General features: G+C 35.1%; 2 protein-coding genes across 7 annotated transcripts in view; one reads left to right on the top strand and one right to left on the bottom strand.

Moving 5' to 3' along the window:
* The first annotated feature begins 111 nt into the window (after positions 1–111).
* miga2 (mitoguardin 2) lies at positions 112–17,859 on the top strand. 6 transcript variants are annotated; one of them, XM_079586375.1, is made up of 16 exons: positions 112–305; positions 1,409–1,648; positions 3,266–3,473; positions 4,506–4,621; positions 4,721–4,841; positions 5,669–5,799; positions 5,920–6,037; positions 7,542–7,618; positions 7,713–7,825; positions 9,856–9,928; positions 11,108–11,194; positions 11,891–11,989; positions 12,380–12,514; positions 15,113–15,166; positions 15,325–15,441; positions 16,851–17,431. In XM_079586375.1, the coding sequence occupies exons 2-16, from the start codon at positions 1,553–1,555 to the stop codon at positions 17,073–17,075; spliced, it is 1,770 nt and encodes a 589-aa protein (XP_079442501.1). In that variant the 5' UTR covers positions 112–305; positions 1,409–1,552; the 3' UTR covers positions 17,076–17,431. The 6 variants fall into 6 exon arrangements, with proteins under 6 accessions (XP_079442501.1, XP_079442497.1, XP_079442498.1 ...); XM_079586371.1 differs by having other exon boundaries at positions 280–365; positions 7,512–7,618; positions 16,851–17,623; XM_079586372.1 differs by having other exon boundaries at positions 280–305; positions 7,512–7,618; positions 16,851–17,417.
* The window catches only part of dnlz (DNL-type zinc finger), a 242,196-nt gene continuing 225,714 nt past the window's right edge, over positions 3,142–19,623 (bottom strand). The window contains exon 4 of the mRNA XM_079586379.1: positions 3,142–3,151. The gene's annotated coding sequence lies outside the window, so the exon portion shown is untranslated. The remainder of the gene's footprint in view (positions 3,152–19,623) is intronic.

Below are 19,623 nucleotides of genomic sequence, written 5' to 3'. Positions count from 1 at the left end.
TTGTTATTATTATTATTATTGTTGTTGTTATGATTATGATTATGAGTATGATTATTATTATGATTATTATTATTATTATGATTATTATTATGATTATTATTATTATTATGTACAGTCAGATGTCGGTTTAATAAAATAAAGCTGGAGAGCAAGAGTCGCGTCGCGACTGTTGATGTCATTGGATAATCAACGCTTTGCGTCCCTGCCTCCTCTTTCCCGATTGGTTACCACTGAACCATCTAAAGCCGTTATACGTTTTTTCCGCTGTCGCTCAAATCTATGCCCCGCCCACCAGGAAATCACAGGTTAGTGTGTGCAATGCGGAATGAAAATGTCCTTCCAAACCTGTTCCAAACCAGGAGAAAGTGAGTGTGGGCTGCTTTTCAGTATTGCACTTTTAATCTTGGAATTAAATCTGCGGTTATGTGTCTGATCTTATCTATGCTTTAAGCATGTATTACTGTTTATATGACTGTCTGGGACACTGTCCTAAAAGAGCCTAGTGTATGAGTGTTGAGCTAAGCTAATGTGTTGCTGGTGTCTAAGGACATGGACACATAGAGGGTCAGTTTATTTATGAAAGTTTATTCAGTATAAATACAGTGAGAATGATCAAATCAGCAAATACTAATGGGATAAATTTCCTTAAAATAGTGATTTTTGTAGTTGCCAGTGACTGGTATTGATAAATGATGTAGTTGCAGGTTTTTTTTTGTTGATTTCTCATCATATAGCTTTATATTTATTTTAAATATAATATATTTTAAATTGTTATGATTTATATAATTATGTCTTGAACTGTCACACATGGCAGATGAAGGGGCGTGTGATTTACTTAGACTTGCTGCATAAATGTGTATAATTAATGTATTTCTGAATCTGTTCTTTATTTTAAAGTTATCTATCTATCTATCTATCTATCTATCTATCTATCTATCTATCTATCTATCTATCTATCTATCTATCTATCTATCTATCTATCTATCTATCTATCTGTCTGTCTGTCTGTCTGTCTGTCAGTCAATGTATCTATCTGTCTGTACCCCATTTTATAGTAATGAAAAAAATTATTATTATTCATAATGCAGAAATCTTTAATATAGAAATAGGCTTCATTTTCTTTATGCAAAATATAATTTCTTCCTTCCTTGTGTATATGACCCGGACACCCTGACAATTTTTTTAGGATTCACCCTATTAGCCTATATAGAGACAGATTATTATATTAGATATGTTTAGGTCTTTTATTGTAGCGTGAGAATGCCACAATATGAGGTTTCTATCTAACTTACATTCCTTCGTGCCAGTATTGACACATATTTTGTATATGGCGTGTTTCAGTCTGTCTATATAAGCAAAGCTTCTAATCTAAACCACTGTAATGATCTGATGTGTTTTGGTCTCCAAGGCAATGAAAATGCGTAACTCTGCAAGCTCAGTGTGTGGATGAGTCCGGCTGATCTCCAGTCAGTGTCACGAGCAGCAGCCTAGAGGCCAGAGCTGAGTTCCCGCCGGGAGCGAGTCGGATGTGAACGCGTCTGCAGGAGCGGAGATGTCATTCAGAAGTGCGGAGGGCATGTCCATCATGCAGGCCTTGGCTATGACCGTGGCTGAGATACCGGTGTTCCTGTACTCCACCTTTGGACAGGTACACAGCAGAACATCTGTTTATCTGATCATACGCCACACAGCTGCTCAATACAATATACACGCTGATGCGACTGTGGTCTTCCACTTTATATTGTCTGCTAACAAATAAAAAGTGGAAAAAATTGGCCCTATTTATCACTCACAGTGTCTAAGGGTGTTTGACTATTTGAGACTATTACTTTAAAGTTTGACTAGATAAACTTAACTATTAATACCAGCCAACCATTGTTGCTATCTTCTTCTTCTAAAAAAATAATGAAATATCTATTTTTTTCTATCTTTTTCAGAATTTGACCAAATTTTTTATTTTGAATGGTCTGAAAAGAGTTGATATATTTTACCCAGATTTGTCAACTATAAATTAAAGTTTTGCCGCTCTGATGACTGTTGTGGCAAAAATTCTCATTAAACAAACATCACTGCATAAGAGACACTCAGAGTCAAATTTATCAAAAGAGAAGTATTTATTCTTGCAAGAAGGTTCAGTCGCCACACGGTTGTTACGCTGGGGAGTGAGTGAGACATTAGACCGGAAGCAATGGGCAGCCTTTAGACCATATTCAAGCTCTTTCTCCAGCAGGTTTCTTTCTGCCATGCCCTCTATAGATAAGAGACCCATTGTTATATAAGTTTCTGTTTATAACTTAGTTGTCACTTAAGACCACCAAAAGTCAAAACTAGGGTCAAAGGTCCTGTCCCATATGCTCCTAAAGTGTCACACTCAGCCACTTCCCCAGGTACCCATAGAATAGAAACATGTGACACAGACTACCTTGTAATATCTACTACTGATCAATGAGAATCAAAAATTGCCATAAAATTAAGCATGTAAAACATGATGATATTGAAAGAACTATCATATTTATTAGTAGTACATAAAAAAAATATGGCAAAACCCCATTTAAATACTCAGTTGCAGATTGATTCACATTGTACAATTGTAGATTTCAAACAGTGTTATGTTTGTATTATTTATATACTATTAAAGTATTTTTTTATATTTTGAAATAGCTTTTAAGATATTTTTATAATATTACCTTTAAAAAATTAAATAATATTTTCAGTTTACATTTTAGTCATTTTGCTTTTTGTTTTTGTCTTCTTCATTAGTTTTTGATTTACAAAAAAATTTATTCAGCTATTATTTATTTATTTATTTTTATTTCAGTTTTCAGTTTTTTTTTTTTTAGTACTTCAACTTAAGTTAATTGCCAAGGCAATGTTTCTAATATTCATTTAGAAATTTAGTTTCAAATTTGAAATCTAATAGTTATATCTTATCTTATTTCAGATTTATTTCAATTACCAAAAATTGTTTTAGTTAACAATAATAACACTGATTTTTACATGTTGTTACACTTAATGTTATTTATGATTTGTCATTCCCTTTTCCCTGGCTTATAAACTTTAGGATTAAATGGATTAATCATTAATCTGCTTTAGAATGCAAATAAAACTCTTGCAGTTTGTTGATGTTTTCAGTCATTTTGAGTAGTTTTTAAAAGATAATGAATGCAGAGCGAAAACCGCAAATAACTTATTCCTGTTTTCTTCCCTCCCATTTTCTCTTCTGGTATCCTTAATTCCTGACTCAATGTCTCTGTGTTTCCCTCAGTCTATATTCTCTCAGCTGAAGTTGAGCCCTAATCTGAAGAAGGTTCTGTTCGCGACGGCGCTGGGCAGCGTCGCTCTGGCACTGACCGCACATCAGTTAAAGAGACGGGGCAGGAAGAGGAAGCAGGTGCTCGGGAAAGAAGCGCAGAAACCTGTGGGCATCCCAGACCAGCTGCTCCGAACCAGCCGGCCGGCCTCGCTCAAGAGAGGTGAGGATGTTCACGCGTTTTGCTTTTATATGTTATACACTTTTATAGTAGTGACATTTTTTTAATGTTCATTATGTTATATTATAACATAAAATGTGATATCACACGTAACGAGTAACGAGCGCAATATCACACGAGTGATGTTTTTGTCTCGAATAGCACGAATGCAAATGTGATATTTATTTTATACAACAGTTCAATAAATAAGAAGTTAATATTGTGTTATGTGAACTAATCAATCGGGTGAACCAATGATTCAATGTCTCGTTCATAAAGAAAGCCATTTACTTTATTCCTGAATATTGAACGATTTCGTATCGTTTTTTTTTCGTATCGATATTTGAGTAATATCGATTACTCAAAGATTTACAAATTTTAACATTTTACTGCCACCTACTGGCAGCTTTAGTTTCTTATTTAGAGTATCATTTCATAAATAAATAAAAATCTTATTTTGGGGATAGTTTGCCCCAAAATTTAAATTCTGTTTATTTACATTTACTTTTGTGTAACATAAAAGAAGATATTTTGACGAATGTTGATAATCAAAATGTTTTGGTCTGTAAATGTATCTAATACCAAATGAGATGCACCAGATGAAAAAAAGAAAAATCATGGCCGTTGTAGACTAAAAGTTTGTTTAATAATAAATTCTATGTTGAATAAAATAAAATATTTCTTTCTAAAAAGTCTATTTGATGCGTTTCTCATTTAACACAATAATAACTTTAAATTGTAATTTTTTTTAGGTTAATTTCTCAGCCAAATTTGATGTTCAATTAATCGGCACATCGTGTAATTAATTTTATTTAAAAAATGTAATCGCTTGACAAACTTAATAAATACATTTTAGTCAAGGTTTCTAGCACCAAGTCGTAAATATTTTTTTTGTGACCATGTGAGAATATGATTGTATACTAAATCTTTTATTTTAAAAGAAAAAAATAAATTCAGTTTTTCATGGTCAGTTGTAAAATGCTATATACAAAAATATTTCTTTTTTTTCTCATCTGTTCATTTGTCTGTTTTCAGGTCCGGCTCCAGGTCGGCAGATGATAAGTCCCAGCAACCGCAGTAATGACACGCTCAGCGGCGTCTCGTCTCTCGCACAGAGCAAACACTCGAGCTCTTCACACAGCATCGCCTCTGTGTGTACATCTCACCGACACAAGCATTGTCTACCTGTTTATTTGTCAATAAAATGCTTAACTTACAGTTTTTAACCGGTTGGTTTGAATCTGCCTCAGATGCGAGTCCCCTCCTCTCCCAACCAATCAGTGAACACTGGGATGCCGTGGGAGGCGGAGCCTGTGGCAGAGGAGGCGGGAGTCGGAGAGGATGCCAATGCTGAGAACCTGTATCTCATGGGTAATGTAGTGTAGTCTTGTGATCTATTGTATTGTCTTCCATACATAGTGCATACTTTGTCACTGTACATGCTACACTACTGTTCAAGTAAGTTTATTTTTTATTTTTTTATTCAGCAAGGAGGCATTAAATGGATCTAAAGTCACAGTAAAGACATTTAAAATGTTACAAAAAATAATATAAAAAAAATATATAAAAAATTCTATTTCAAATAAATGCTGTGCTTTTGAACATTTTATACAAGTTTCCATAAAAATATTATATGAACAGTTTGCTTATAAAAATGTGTTTGTGCATCTTTCTTTACAACACATTTCACTTGTCATGCTTATCTAATGCAAGGACATTCAGACTTTTAAGTGTTAATAAATATACTACCAAACACAAGTTTGGGTTCAGTGAGATTTTTTTAAGAAATTAATACTTTTAGTCAGCATGGATGCATTAAATTGATCTAAAGAAATAAAAATAAAGACATTTATAATGTTGCAAAGATTTCTATTTCAAATAAATGCTTCATAAAAATATGAAGCAGCTCAACTGTTTTTAACATTGATAATAATCAGAAATGTTTCTTAAACAGCAAATCATCATGTTAGAATGATTTCTGAAAGATCATGTGACACTGAAGACTGGAGTAATGATGCTGAAAATACAGCTTTGATCACAGGAATACATTACAGTTTAACATATGTTCACATAGGAAACACTTACACAATTCACAATATTTTTGATCAAATAAATGCATCCTTGGTGAGCAGAGGAGACTTCTTTATGTGTAGAGATGTGTGCCGCTGATGGTGGTCTTCCGTCTCTTCCTCCGGCAGGTATGGAGCTTTTTGAGGAAGCCCTTCGGAAGTGGGAACTGGCTTTAAACATCAGACACCGAGATCCCTCCGGTGCATCCGGCTCCAGCAGTCTCGCCCCGCAAGGCTCAGAACTTGTGGAGCGTCATTCGGTAAATTTCATAAACATCACTACATGAGGAGCTACTAAGTAAAAAATACCCATAATCATGTGTTCATCTGACTCTCTTCTTCACTGTGAGATTCCTGTTCAACTGCAGTCTGATTTTCAGCCTGAACTTCATAATCATGAGTTTGCTGAGAAGCTGGAATCTCTGCTGCACCGAGCCTATCATCTACAGGAAGACTTCGGTAGCACCATCCCACCTGACAGCCTGCTCGCTGATCTGGGTCAGACACACACACACACACACACACACACATGCATACAGGGTTGCCAAATGTCTTTTGTCTAATGCTCTTATAAGAAAAAGACACCTTAAAATAAATCTGCTCGATTTTCACACCAGCATGGGACTTAATTTGTTCCAAACATTTTTTTCTCTCACTTTTCTATCTTTAGTTCGTGTGTAATGTTGCTGTTTGAGCATAAACAACATCTGAAAAGTTACGACGGTCAAAGTTCAAAGCAAAGGGAGATTTTTGCTTTTACAGAAATGGCTTTTTAAGGACTACAACAAACGACACGACATTACTCCTGGGTTAGTGACATCACCACCAACCCTGAAATTTACATAAACCCCGCCCCCGGAACACGATTTATAGATTATCATGACTAATATGCTAATTAATGACTAGAAGATAACTCCACATCAGCAACATAAATTCATCAACTAAACATTCAGAAATGTCCTGTTGCTTCTACATGTTGTCACTTCTTCTTGAGTCTCTCCATCATTGTCTGACTCCGGTTTGAACATAAAAGGCTGAAAGTTTTTGAGATTTTCAGTGCATGTGTGTGTGAGGTAAAAGGACACAAGCCATTGAAGCTCCGCCCCCTGTGCTGGGAGCAGCAGCTCATTTGCATTTAAAGGGACAGACACTTTGCTGACCCTCAAAAAGTGACGACTTTAACATGCTATAGAAAAATATCTGTGGGGTATTTTGAGCTAAAACTTCACACACACATTCTGGGGACATCAGAGATTTATTTTACATCTTGTGAAAAGGCCATTTTACCACCCCTTTAACTCCCTTTAATCGATTGAACTCGTATGAAGCACCAAGATCAGATTGCTTCCCGCATTTAGCAGTGTGATCAATATATAGCTGTCTACTGTGTGCTTGTATTGCAAAAGAGAAATAGACGCAGTAATTTAGACTAAAATATGCATATTGATGTAACAAAATATACTCAAGAAATAATTTTTAACTATAATTTTTTATCTGTAAATAGTGTAGTGATTTTAAAAACTGTGGACAAACAAGTTGTATATTGTAACACTTTACAATAAGGTTTCATTTGTTAACATGAACAAACAATGAAAAACACTTCTATAGCATTTAATAATATTAGTCAATGTTAACCTCAACATTTATTACTACATTTTTAAAATCTAAAGTTGTATTTGTAGTTGTATTTACAAATGCTAATCATTTACTCACCCTTATGTTGTTCCAAACCTGTATGAATTTCAATAAAGAAGATATTATAACCAGACAGTTGACGGTAGCCATTATCCAGCATATGGATAATTTACAGTATTAAGATGAAATTAGAAATGCAGTTATTTGATCATAATTGAACAATGTGTTTAGTTCAGTCATCAAATCTCACTCCAGCCAGGCAACAAAAGTTGGCAACCCTGCTTTATGTCCCCTGTGTGCTGATTGTAGCTTACTTAACGAAGTAGTTTGTGTGCAGAGAGTGAAGGAACGCTGATTCTGCCCACAGTGGGAAGCTCCCATCCGATCCGAGACGACGATGCCACGACTGTCACGTCGGACGACTCGTTTTTCTCTGCCGCTGAGGTCAGGACACACACACACACACACACGGGTGTTAACAGACACGTGCGAGTTCTCCTGCATGTATATGATGTCACTTCCTTTTTTGTCTCTATAGTTGTTTGAGACGTTCTCTCTAGAGGACACGTATCATCCGCTGAAGCCGGCAGCTCTGTACGAAGAAGCATTAAGTTTAGTGAGAGATGGAAATGTGAACTGCAGATCACTGAGGTAGTGTATACTACACACTGCATATTAACAACATAAATACTACATTCTGGCACCCTGAACCCTAAAATATATAAAGTTGGAAGTTGGATATATATTATATCCCACTTTATCTGTGTACATACAGTAAACTCATGTAAGCGATATGTGACCCTGGACCACAAAACCAGTCACATGGGTACATTTTTTTAATTGAGATTTATACATCACCTGAAAACTGAATAAATAAGCTTTTAATTGATTTATGGTTTGTTATGATAGGACAATATTTGGCCGAGTTACAACTATTGAAAATCTGGAATCTGAGGATGCAAAAAAATCTAAACATTGAGAAAATCTCCTTTAAAGTTGTGCATTTACAGTGCTATGCATAAGTTTAGACACCCATGCTAAAGTTGACTAAAAAGAGGAATAAAAAATCATCTTTTGGAAATTGAACTTAATGCCTTAATTTAAAAAAATAGGAAAAATCCAACCTTTAAGGACACCAATTTTCTTTGTGAATGAATAATGTATCGTAAATAAATAAATTTTCTTCCTTAAAATACAGGGTGCATAAGTTTGGACAACCCTATGTTAAATTCCCATAGAGGCAGGCAGATTTTTATTTTTAAAGGCCAGTTACTATATGGATCCAGGATACTCTGCATCCTGATAAAGTTCCCTTGGCCTTTGGGATTAAAATAGCCCCACATCATCACACACCCTTCACCATACCTGGAGATTGGCATGGAGTACTTTCCATAAGATCATCTCTCAATGCAAATCAAACCAGCTGTTAGGCTAACTGAAATAAAACCATGCCAATCTCCAGGTATGGTGAAGGGTGTGTGATGATGTGGGGCTATTTTAATCCCAAAGGCCAAGGGAACTTTATCAGGATGCATAGTATCCTGGATCCATATAGTAACTGGCCTTTAAAAATAAAAATCTGCCTGCCTCTATGGGAATTTAACATAGGGTTGTCCAAACTTATGCACCCTGTATTTTAAGGAAGAAAATTTATTTATTTACGATACATTATTCATTCACAAAGAAAATTGGTGTCCTTAAAGGTTGGATTTTTCCTATTTTTTTAAATTAAGGCATTAAGTTCAATTTCCAAAAGATGATTTTTTATTCCTCTTTTTAGTCAACTTTAGCATGGGTGTCTAAACTTATGCATAGCACTGTATGTTCACGATTGTGCTGCATTCACTCACAAAAATAAATGTTTTATATATTTACTGTAGGAAATTTACAAAATATCTTCATGGAACATGATCATGATCCTAATGATTTTTGCCATAAAAGAAAAATCTATAATTTTGACCCATACAATGTATTGTTGGCTATTGCCACAGATATACCGGTGCTTATGACTGGTTTTGTGATCCAGGGTCACATATATACTATATAGCAAATCTCAACTGCTTGACTTTTATTGCAAAATGTAACTGTATCATCGCCCAGCTCTTTATATAAAGTTTGATATATACAGTATGTTCAGCTTTATCCGCATGTATACTCATGTAAATCAATATATACTATGTATCAAAATCTCATTTGCTTCTATCGTAGCAAAATGTAACTGTTTTATCACTCAACTCTAATTTGCTAAAGATATGAAGATATTAAGATTCTGTAAAGCTGCTTTGAAACAATGTGTATTGTAAAACAAAAAAGCTAAAGAAATACATTTGAGTTGACTTGGAAAAATATGTATTTTCCTCCCTCAGTAACTGTTGAAAATGTTGTCACAAAATTAGTTGTGAATAAATAATTGTATATATCAATACTCAGTTTCTGTTAATAAAATAAATTGCTGCCCTTCACAATACATGCTAACGAATGACTAAAACAATGAATATTAATATCCTAAACCTAGCACTTTGCATTGACTCTAAAATGAGATGGGACCAAGTGTGCTACTGCACGTATCGTACAGATGTTCCCCTCACACATTCTCCTCTGGGATTTGAGGATTTCTATGTTCGCTCGGGGAGCAAGGGCTGATGGGAACACATCAACATTTTTGTTCCTCTGTTTTACAGAACTGAACTTCTGGAGTGTTACAGCGATCAGGACTTCCTTGCCAAACTGCACTGCGTTCGACAGGCCTTCCAGGTCAGCACACACACACACACACACACACACACACACACACACACACACACACACACACACACACACACACACACACACACACATTCTTGTACATCTATCTTTATGAGGACGTTCATTGACACAATGCAATCTCAAGCAGTTTACCCTAACCTTACCCATCACAACTAAGTGCCTAAAGTATGGACTAGTGGTTTGTTTAGGATGGGAGCACTACAGAAAGATTCTGGCCAGAGAATCCTTTATCAGCTTTATTTCCAAGATCAGGATGCCAATATACAAGTTTGTATAAGTAAGTGTATGTGGTCTAAACAGAGAGAAAGAAAAAGAAATAATGCAATGGTAATAATAACTGATTAATAAACAAATAAAGGAATGCTATACTATGCTCATTATCATCATTCACAATAGTATACAGAAAATAATAATTGACGTTAATACAGTGCAACAAATATGTCAATATATACCCTTTAATATCTGTACTGCTGCACCATTAAGTGGCTATGCAGCATAACACTGTATCACTATAACACTCGATGCAGGTAGCACCAAATAAACAGTAAATGCACTGCACTCGAACACAGAAGCATATCTCTAAATCCCTAACACAAATAAGGTCTAAATCGACATATAGAGGGCTAATTATTGCACATGTCGCATATTACAGCACGCTCTGGCATCATGACTACACTAATTGGTCACTCAGTTCAACGAATAAAACTAGTTTGCATGAACATACATACATTCATCACAACGCAGTACAAACATGCAACAGTAGTAAAACTTACTTGCTTTTCATAAAACGCACACAAAAGTAAAGAAAAGGGTCTTCTCTCATCATCTCTGAGCACGAACAACTGAGCAGCGCGTTGTATTTCCTGTCCAGGCGCAGTTCACGTGATTGAGCGTTCAAACGCACTTAGGAAACCTCAGCGCTGAACAAATAGTCTTTCAGACATTATCCCTAAAACCAAGTCTTGACCCTCAAACAGGCCTTTAAAGGAGTCTCAGAAAGTGAGGACCGGCCAAAATGTCAACACTTTACTCTCTTTGTCCTCACTCCAATGATCTAAAACTCAAACTGGTCCTCACAAAGATAGTTGTACAAGTACACACACACACACACACACACTCAGGAACGGGGCTGTTGGTGAGATCTGTGTGTGTTTGTTGTATCTGAAGGTGCTACTGCTGGATGAGAGACACAGAATGTTCTTCATGGAAACAGGGAAGCGGATGATAATTGGACTCCTGGCCAAAGCCAACAAGGTGCTTTTAAAAATTATTTGAAAAAATGATTCTGATGCAGATTAAACTTAAAGCTTTTTGCTTTTCATAAACTATCTTTTTTATACTGGTTGAAACTCTCTGGCTCTTCACATCCTGACAGCTCTGCAAAGTTACAAAGTCCCTCCAGTGGGAGTTATTCTCTATATCAGTGTCAGTGTTTCTGAACTCCATGTGTAGTCTTGAGCTTTCTTCCAGGGAATTAACATGTTTCAATATTCCTCATTTTAAATAATTCATACACAGAATTAAGGGGCGGGGCCTGGTTTAGTTAGTTAGTAGTGTGTTGAAACTGGCGGTTATGATATAAAGGGGCGGGGCATTTTCCAAACACACTCGAAGCGCTTGACCAATCACAACACACTTCTCCAGCCGACCAATCAGAGCACACTGTGCTTTTCAGAAGGAGGGGCTTCATAGAGACAGGAACTAAACAAAGCGTTTTAGTTTTAGTAGAGCCCAAAAACAAAATTAACACTTTATAAAAGGGCATACTAGGTTCCCTTTAACTGTAATGTGGCATTTTTGAATGAAACTGAATATACAGTGGTTACCGGTAGTAATTTATGTATGTAATACATCTATATTATTCATGAGATGTATGATGTGATATTATTGGTAATTTTATTTGAAATTAAGGTTTTGTCATTGCTCTTGAATGTGTGTGTGAATGTTTAGAGTCCAAAGGCATTTCTGGAGAGTTATGATGAAATGTTGCAGTACACGCAGAGAGAAGAGACGTGGCCGGTCACCAAGATGGAGCTGGACGGACGAGGGGTGTGTCTTATTTTCTCCTATTTACTTTCGTCCATTTCCATTGGCTAAACAATATCCTGTGTGTTTAAGTCGGATTTCCAGCAGGTATTCTTGTCTGTCCCAGTGTTGTTATTGTTAACTAAAACCTAAACTATTAAAAAATATATTTTCAGTAATTGAAATAAATATTAAAGGGAATATAAACAAATATTAGTATTTAAATATTAAACGTATTTTTTTTAATGAAATTTTGTGCTAAAATAAGTTTGTTTATTTTAAAAAAAAACTACCAAAACAAACAATAATATAAAAATAAAAGCTCATTCTAAATATTAATAAATACTACAATAGTATATAAATGATACTAAAATAACTTGACTTCCTGGCTCTTTGACCTTTATTGTGCTCTAGGTGGTCTGCATGAACTTCTTTGACATTGTGCTGGACTTTATCCTGATGGATGCGTTTGAAGATCTGGAAAGTCCTCCGTCTTCTGTGGTCGCGGTTCTGAGGAACCGATGGCTCTCGGATAGTTTCAAGGAGACGGTACGAAAACGTTAGAGCTCGAGTCCAAACATATTGGATCTACACCATTGAAAAAAAAGGTTTAGTTTAGAACTAAAAAAGGAGCATGGGAGCAAATCTGAATGTTTTAATTCTCTAGTTCTTCAGGAACAATCTATGTACAGAACCCAGAAAACAATAGGCTTATACGAACAACCTGTAATAACCCTGTTTAATAAGAACCATATAGCAACCCGAGAATCCTAAAAAGTCAAACACTGGTTCTTGATTAGAAGGGGGTTATTTGCTGAACCTAAGAAGCACTTCGAGTATTGGTAAATTCAATACATTTTGATTTTTAGGAGGTTTTCCTTGAAGTTTTTCATAGTGTTTTTTTAAAGTCTATAATTACATTTCCGTGTCTTTGTATTTCTTAAGGCGAGACACGGCCTAAAGTCCGAAATCTCCACCTCAGTTGCACCTATACACACCAAGCTTTCCAGTCTTGTACTTAGTTTTATTAGGAAGACATTTACAGAGGGATTTGTAAATATATTATTCCTAGCCTGATTTATATAACATTTTATTTCAAAAAACATGGCGAAAATACCATTTTTTTAAGGCTATTGACTAGGGCTGCACGATTCTTGCTAAAATGTGAATCACGATTTTTCTCCATGGGAATTGAGATCACGATTCTCATTTTATTCAACCAAAATTTATTGCACTCAAGTACAAGAAAACAAAAAAAACACAGGACATTCAGTATAATAAAGTGCAGGAGTAACAAAAAATCGTCTCTACTCTCTTTTCTTTATTTTAGACCCCTTAAAGAAAATAATTTTAAAGCTTTATGTTGTTGAACATAAGAGAACATTAAAATATACAAAAATAACTAAATAGAACCTGTGCTTTTTGCTCCAATTGGCACATAACCTTAAAGCAGGGTATCTGCACATTTTTTAAAGTCAAATTTAAGGCTTTTTAAGACCTGAGGAAATCAAAATTAATACCGTACATTAGGGGTGTGCAATATTAACAAAAATATATCTCAATATTTTCAAAGTTTTGTTGATAATAATTAGATGATATTTTACTGATTTTGTACTGGTACCATGGCTGGTTTAGGCCTGTTGTTTACATTTACATTTACATTGTTGATAGCAGACTCACGAAGATATTCATATTTAACATTCTATGCAGTGGTCAGTTCACAGTAGTGACTGAAATAATTTTTTTTATTAAGGGGCAATTTTTGCCACCTTAAATTGATTTCCAGGGGCATTTTCACCTAAATATGGAAATTATTTCTAAACGTATTTAGAGGTAGGCTATGCATCACCTTTTATGTCAAATTCTAACATTCAAATTAAATTCTATTAGAATAACACAGTACCACTGTCAAATTAAATAATTAAATTAAAATCCATCCTTGCAGTGCAGAGATGACACAGAAGCGGCATCCAAACTGGCATTACTATATTTACACTTAATTTGCAATTGCATAAATAAAGCTATTCAATATTTAAATATGAAATTATTTATAATTTTAACATTTTAATTAAAGGGTACTTTAAATATGAAACTAAACCCGCCAGTAGGTGGCAGTAAGTCACTGTCTTAATAAGCGAGTTGTTGGAGTCATTTATTCAACCGATTTGATCAAACGGCTGATTCATTCATTGAATCAATGATTCGTTCAAAACGCGGATTTCAGTTAAAAAAATAATCGCTGTCTGTTGGACTAGTTTCATTATGAAATTCTCGTCGGCGAAATAAAGGAGGAAACAAACAATATTGACAATATAAAAATAATCGTCAAAGAAATCATCGTCTTCAGGTTTAAACCCGAAAAAGCTCCACATGGTGGAATGTGCTCCTTTTTTCTGTACCAATGTTGTTACATCCTCACTCTCACCGTCGCCACCAAGATTTTCCACACTGGGGTTCATTTTTACCTCTTACCGCTACAAATCCACCAAGTAAACTGACTCCCGTTTAGGTCTGCCGCCTTGTTACGTTACACGTCAGTAATAGCGGAACCTGGCCAATGAGGGAGAGGAGAGGAGAGAAGAGGAGATTTATGATTGATTGGTTAGTGTTTTGTTATTGTGTGAGTGTGACGGGCTCTGGTGTGACCAATAACGCTTGAACTCAGCATGATCTTAGGGAAATACACGGAAGTGAATCGGCATCATTAAGAAATGAGATCGCATTTATGTTTGAATCGAGATCGTGATTTTTTTTTCGATTATTCGTGCAGCCCTACTATTGACAGTATATTCTGATTTACAGGATAACAAAAGTAGATATCCATAAATCCCTCTGTAATTTTTTCCCCGTCTAATATGTGAACACAATGAAAAAATAATTTTGAACCTGGCTTTATCCATTTCTCAGATTTCGTTTTTTTAAAATGTATGCAAATTAGCGCATATTTAATTAGATAATGCATAATTTGCATATTTAAACATTCAATTACCGAAAACTTGTAATGTATTTTTTTCTCATCTTAATATAGGTAATCAACTGGGAAAGTTTCATGGTGATATCTGCTAGTTAAACATTTGACCCTATTCACCTGTAGTGTCTCGCCTGTATTTCTGTTTTAATTTCTGTGTCTCTCTCTGTTTATATAAGGCATTGGCTACAGCCTGTTGGTCTGTCCTAAAAGCCAAAAGGAGACTGCTAATGGTGAGTGTTAAAAACAAAACATCCAATTTGTGTTCAGATCTGGAAACACATCTGATCTACATTGCTTGATTTAAGGAGTCATATCTGTAGCACAAACCGAGTTCGAAGTCTCAGATTCTGACTTTAATGGTATTGCTTGTTTTGTGTTTGTTGCTCAGGTTCCTGACGGGTTCATTGCCCATTTCTATGCCATCTCTGAACATGTGAGTCCAGTTTTGGCTTTCGGGTTTCTGGGGCCCCGACAGCACCTCAGTGAGGTGTGCACCATATTCAAGGTAAGACGTCCTCAGTATTCTCCACACTCCTCCGTTACACCGGAGATAAACCCCCCAGTAATCCAGGAAGAAGTGTAATCCAGATCAGCACATAATCTGATGCTAATCTGATCTCGGTGACACTCTGATGTCTGCGATCAGATCATAAACCCTGTCTCTACATGCATACATTTATATACATACACTGTAAGAAAATATTTTCATGATTTGTTATCACAACTTTTTGTCTTTTGTCAAATCACCTTCGATAACTAATGTGTGAAGAGAACACTATTTTGAGTTTCTGTTTATTGAACCATTCTTCTTCATTGTATAAACTCAAATTTTTTCAAAGTTAAACCAATTTAATTTTTTACAGTGTACATGTGTATATGTATTTGAGACACACACACACACACACACACACACACGTTGGCGCTTCTACTAATAATTTTAGAGATAATTACATTTTCTATCCCCTAACCATAAACATACCCATCACAGAAAAATTAAAAGTTGTGTTAAAAAATTCAAAATGTTTATAGCATGTCCTCATAATGTTGGGGGCGTGGTCTGAAACCTGAATACACACCACAATATGAGTACTTTTGGGTCCTAATAATGTAGGTCAAACACATAAAATATAATATTGGCCCAAAGAAATATTTAGACACTTAGGGAAGACTTTGCAGCATTGGATTAGAAAGAAGTCTCTTATGCTCAACAAAGATGCATTTATTTGATCAAAAATAATATAATGCATTCATATTGTGAAATATTATTATTACAATTTAAAACGAGTGTTTTCTATGTGAATATATTGTAAATTCTAATTTACTCCTGTGATCAAAGCTGAATTTTCAGCATCATTACTCCAGTCTTCAGTGTCACATGATCCTTCAGAAATCAGTATAATATGATGATTTTAATGCTCAAGAAGCATTTCTGATTATTATTGTTGTTGAAAACAGTTGCTGCTTCATATTTTTGGGCAAACAGTGATATATTATAGTATTCAGGATTCTTTGATGAATATAAATACATTTTGTAATGTTATAAATGATTTTTTTGTCACTTTTGATCAATTTAACGAAATCTCTGAATGTAATTGCATTCGATAAGAAATTATCAAAACAAGTGTAATTTATTGTACATAAAGATACACAAACACATTTTGAATGCAAAAGATTTGACAAAAATAAGTTTGTCTGGTTGGAAATACTAAACCAATAGTGTTGAACATGAATAAATTCAGTATTGTTTGTTTGTCATTAGTGTAATAATATGTTGATGCACACCTGTGGTTCCTCTGTTGGGACACCTTTGTGAACTTGAGAACTGATATATCCACTAAAAACCACTCCAACACATTGAGACTTCAAACGTGATTATATCGAAGTTCATTTGACGTTCTCCTTTGATCTCCACAGCAACAGATCGTGCAATATCTGAAGGACATGTTTGACCACGATAAGGTGCGTTTCACGTCCATCCCGTCTCTGGCCGAAGACATCCTCAGTCTGTCCCACAGACGGGCGGACATCCTGGTGGGTTACCTGGGCATTGACAGACTACCTGAGACCAATGGAAGTCTACCCAAGAGCCCTTGCCAAGCCACCAGCGGGCATCCAGACGTCAGTGAACAGCAAGACTGAGGTGCAGAATGCTCGATGACCTAATCTAGTTTTGAAAGAGCCCAAGTCCCACGTCTCATTTATCTATTCTTCATCAACATGACTGTAAAGAGTTCGCTCGTTTGCTACAGTCCCGAATATTTAGAGAGATGAACCACTACAGACTCATCTGAGGTCAACCGAGGCCTTTCCTTGCAAATTTCTGTTTGCCACCGAATATCCAGCGCTGCTATATAGAAACCTCATTTTTAAGAACCGGGATTCGCCCAGATTGACGAATGCTTTGGAAACAGATTATTTTTTGAAACCATTGAAGAACTCGCCATGATCTGAAGGAACTGAATAAAAAGCATCTTTTAGCCAAACAGTGCAGCCTTGTTTTGAGTTGCAGATCTTCTCAATCAAACCTACACCGTATCATCTGATGCCTCTTTCGTTTCAAATCTTGCTTTTTTTTTTTTTTTTTTTTTTTTGCCTGGTCGGTTTGCAGATTATTAAGTATAAACGCGTGTTATTGAGCGTTTATGCTTGTGCCAACGGCCAAATAAAGTCTTGCACTGAACACAATGAAGAGGGAGAATCAAGACAGATTTATGAACTTTAGTGTAAGACTGTCAGCACGGTTTACTGTAGATGTGAAGCCAGTTTGAGGGACTCACACAGGAAGTGTCATTATAACAGGATGTAGCGGTCCTATCACATTAGCGGAGCTCACTTGTGTCCTCTGAGAGTTGCTGTAGCCCTTGTGGTTTGTGCTGTTGGTTTATTCTCACCCTCACAATACATCAGTCACAGTGTTCATCAGAGCGGATGCCTCCGATATTTTTGTTAAAGAAATGTAGCTGTTGGTGTGTGGTCTCGTATTTCATTCTTGATTTAAACATCTTGTTTTGCCCATCAATATCCAGGCTTGCTCGTGGACTAAAATCGCTGATTATCTACTTTTCTATTATATAGATATTCATTATGTATTATAAATGTAATACATCAGTGGTATTGGATCGAATAGGTCACATTTGTAGAGCCGTCACAATTACGTGAGTAGGAATGATCGACATCATATATGTGGCAAAGAAATGTGCTTTATACTTTGTTGTTTAGTGAGTTCAAGCCTTCCAGGTCCAGTTATTAAACACTATGAACTGCATCTGTGCTATTACCATAATTTCAACGACTACTTAATTTTGTGAAAACAATCAAAAAGATGCATTGACACTTATTCAGTTACAGTTGAGGTGAATGGTGAAACTTACCTCATAGACTTCAATGAAAGTGGATTTGTTTTGGTTTGTTTTTAAAGGGACATATACGATTTAATTATATATAATTTATTCGTTTTATATATATATATATATATATAGGGCTGTCAAATTGCGTTTAATTTCATATAACTTAAAAGTTGATTTGTGTGTATATATATATATATATATATATATATATATATATATATTTATATTTGTTATTTTAATTTTTTCTAGCAATGGCACAGATGCTGTCAATTAGTTTAAATTGTATTCAACCCATGGTAGTTTAAGTCAAACAACAAAACACATTAGCTTGTGTCCTGCAGGTCTTTTGATTGGTCTGTCATATGGTAATAAATTTTACCTGCAATAACGTGTAATATCGTCAAACAAAACGTGCTAATTAAAGTGTTATTAATTTTAGATAAACAAGGCCAATTCTGGTCATTTTAAGAGGAATGCTCATGAAATGTCTAAAACAATCTTCAAAGTCACTGAGCCTTGACAAAACTTGACCGTGTTCATTAATTGTGCAAAGGGAAACATTTGAAAAATTAGATATTAAAATCGTTTAGTGTTTCTTTTGTCCTTGTATTGACTATTTAAAACTAGCCCCGCCAGTGTTGGGTGTATTGCACTTTATATGGTATAAAAAAAAAGATACAGATGTTAATTTTCTCTATTTTTATCAAAATATACAGTTGTTAAGTAGCTTATGTAGTGCATTTGTCATTTTTGTTTTCTGTTTTCCTTTTGAATTTAATCTTGTTGGACAGATGTATAATTTATATGAAAACTGAAATGAAAAGCTATTTAAGGATATGGGTTTTTTTCTCATAAAAATAACAGAAAAATATATAGTATAAAAGCAGACTGAATGATATACTTGAGCGGTCAGAATCAGGGTTATGAGTGGTTCGTTGTCTTGTGCCTCTTTTGTTATGGATATATTCTTATTTGTCTTTATCAAATACACATGTGCACTCATGCTATTAGATCTCTGCACTGCTTGAATTAAAATCATACTTTTGTTGTGACTCAAAACCATTTGCACCAACTTAGATGCAGAGATATAATTCTTGCCAAACTCATCTTTATTCCTCTGATTGATATTAAGTATTGTTAATTGGATAACCAAGATTGTGCACCTGAAATTTCACTGTCAAATTGGGTTTTCTACAAAAACGGAAGATTACATTTTATTTTCATGTTTGAAAAGGTATAAGTTGAGATGGTAAATGTTTGATTTCATATCATTCCAAGGGGTTTTAATGAATAAACTTTCCAAGACACTGTTTAATCTGCTGCATGTGGTTTGGAAGAAG

This window comes from Phoxinus phoxinus (genome assembly GCF_949152265.1).
Source record: "Phoxinus phoxinus genome assembly, chromosome: 17".
NCBI classification, from domain to species: domain Eukaryota; kingdom Metazoa; phylum Chordata; class Actinopteri; order Cypriniformes; family Leuciscidae; genus Phoxinus; species Phoxinus phoxinus.
Note: the sequence above shows the minus strand (reverse complement) of the source record. Positions and strands in the feature narration are given on the sequence as shown.

What these genes read in the sequence shown, in the direction of transcription:
- miga2 (XM_079586371.1), top strand. Translation starts at nt 1,553, where the DNA reads ATGTCATTCAGAAGTGCGGAGGGCATGTCCATCATGCAGGCCTTGGCT. An exon ending in TGAGAACCTGTATCTCATGG is followed by an intron (nt 4,842 to 5,668) that starts GTAATGTAGTGT and finishes TTCCTCCGGCAG; the next exon opens with GTATGGAGCTTTTTGAGGAA. An exon ending in CGTTTTTCTCTGCCGCTGAG is followed by an intron (nt 7,619 to 7,712) that starts GTCAGGACACAC and finishes TTGTCTCTATAG; the next exon opens with TTGTTTGAGACGTTCTCTCT.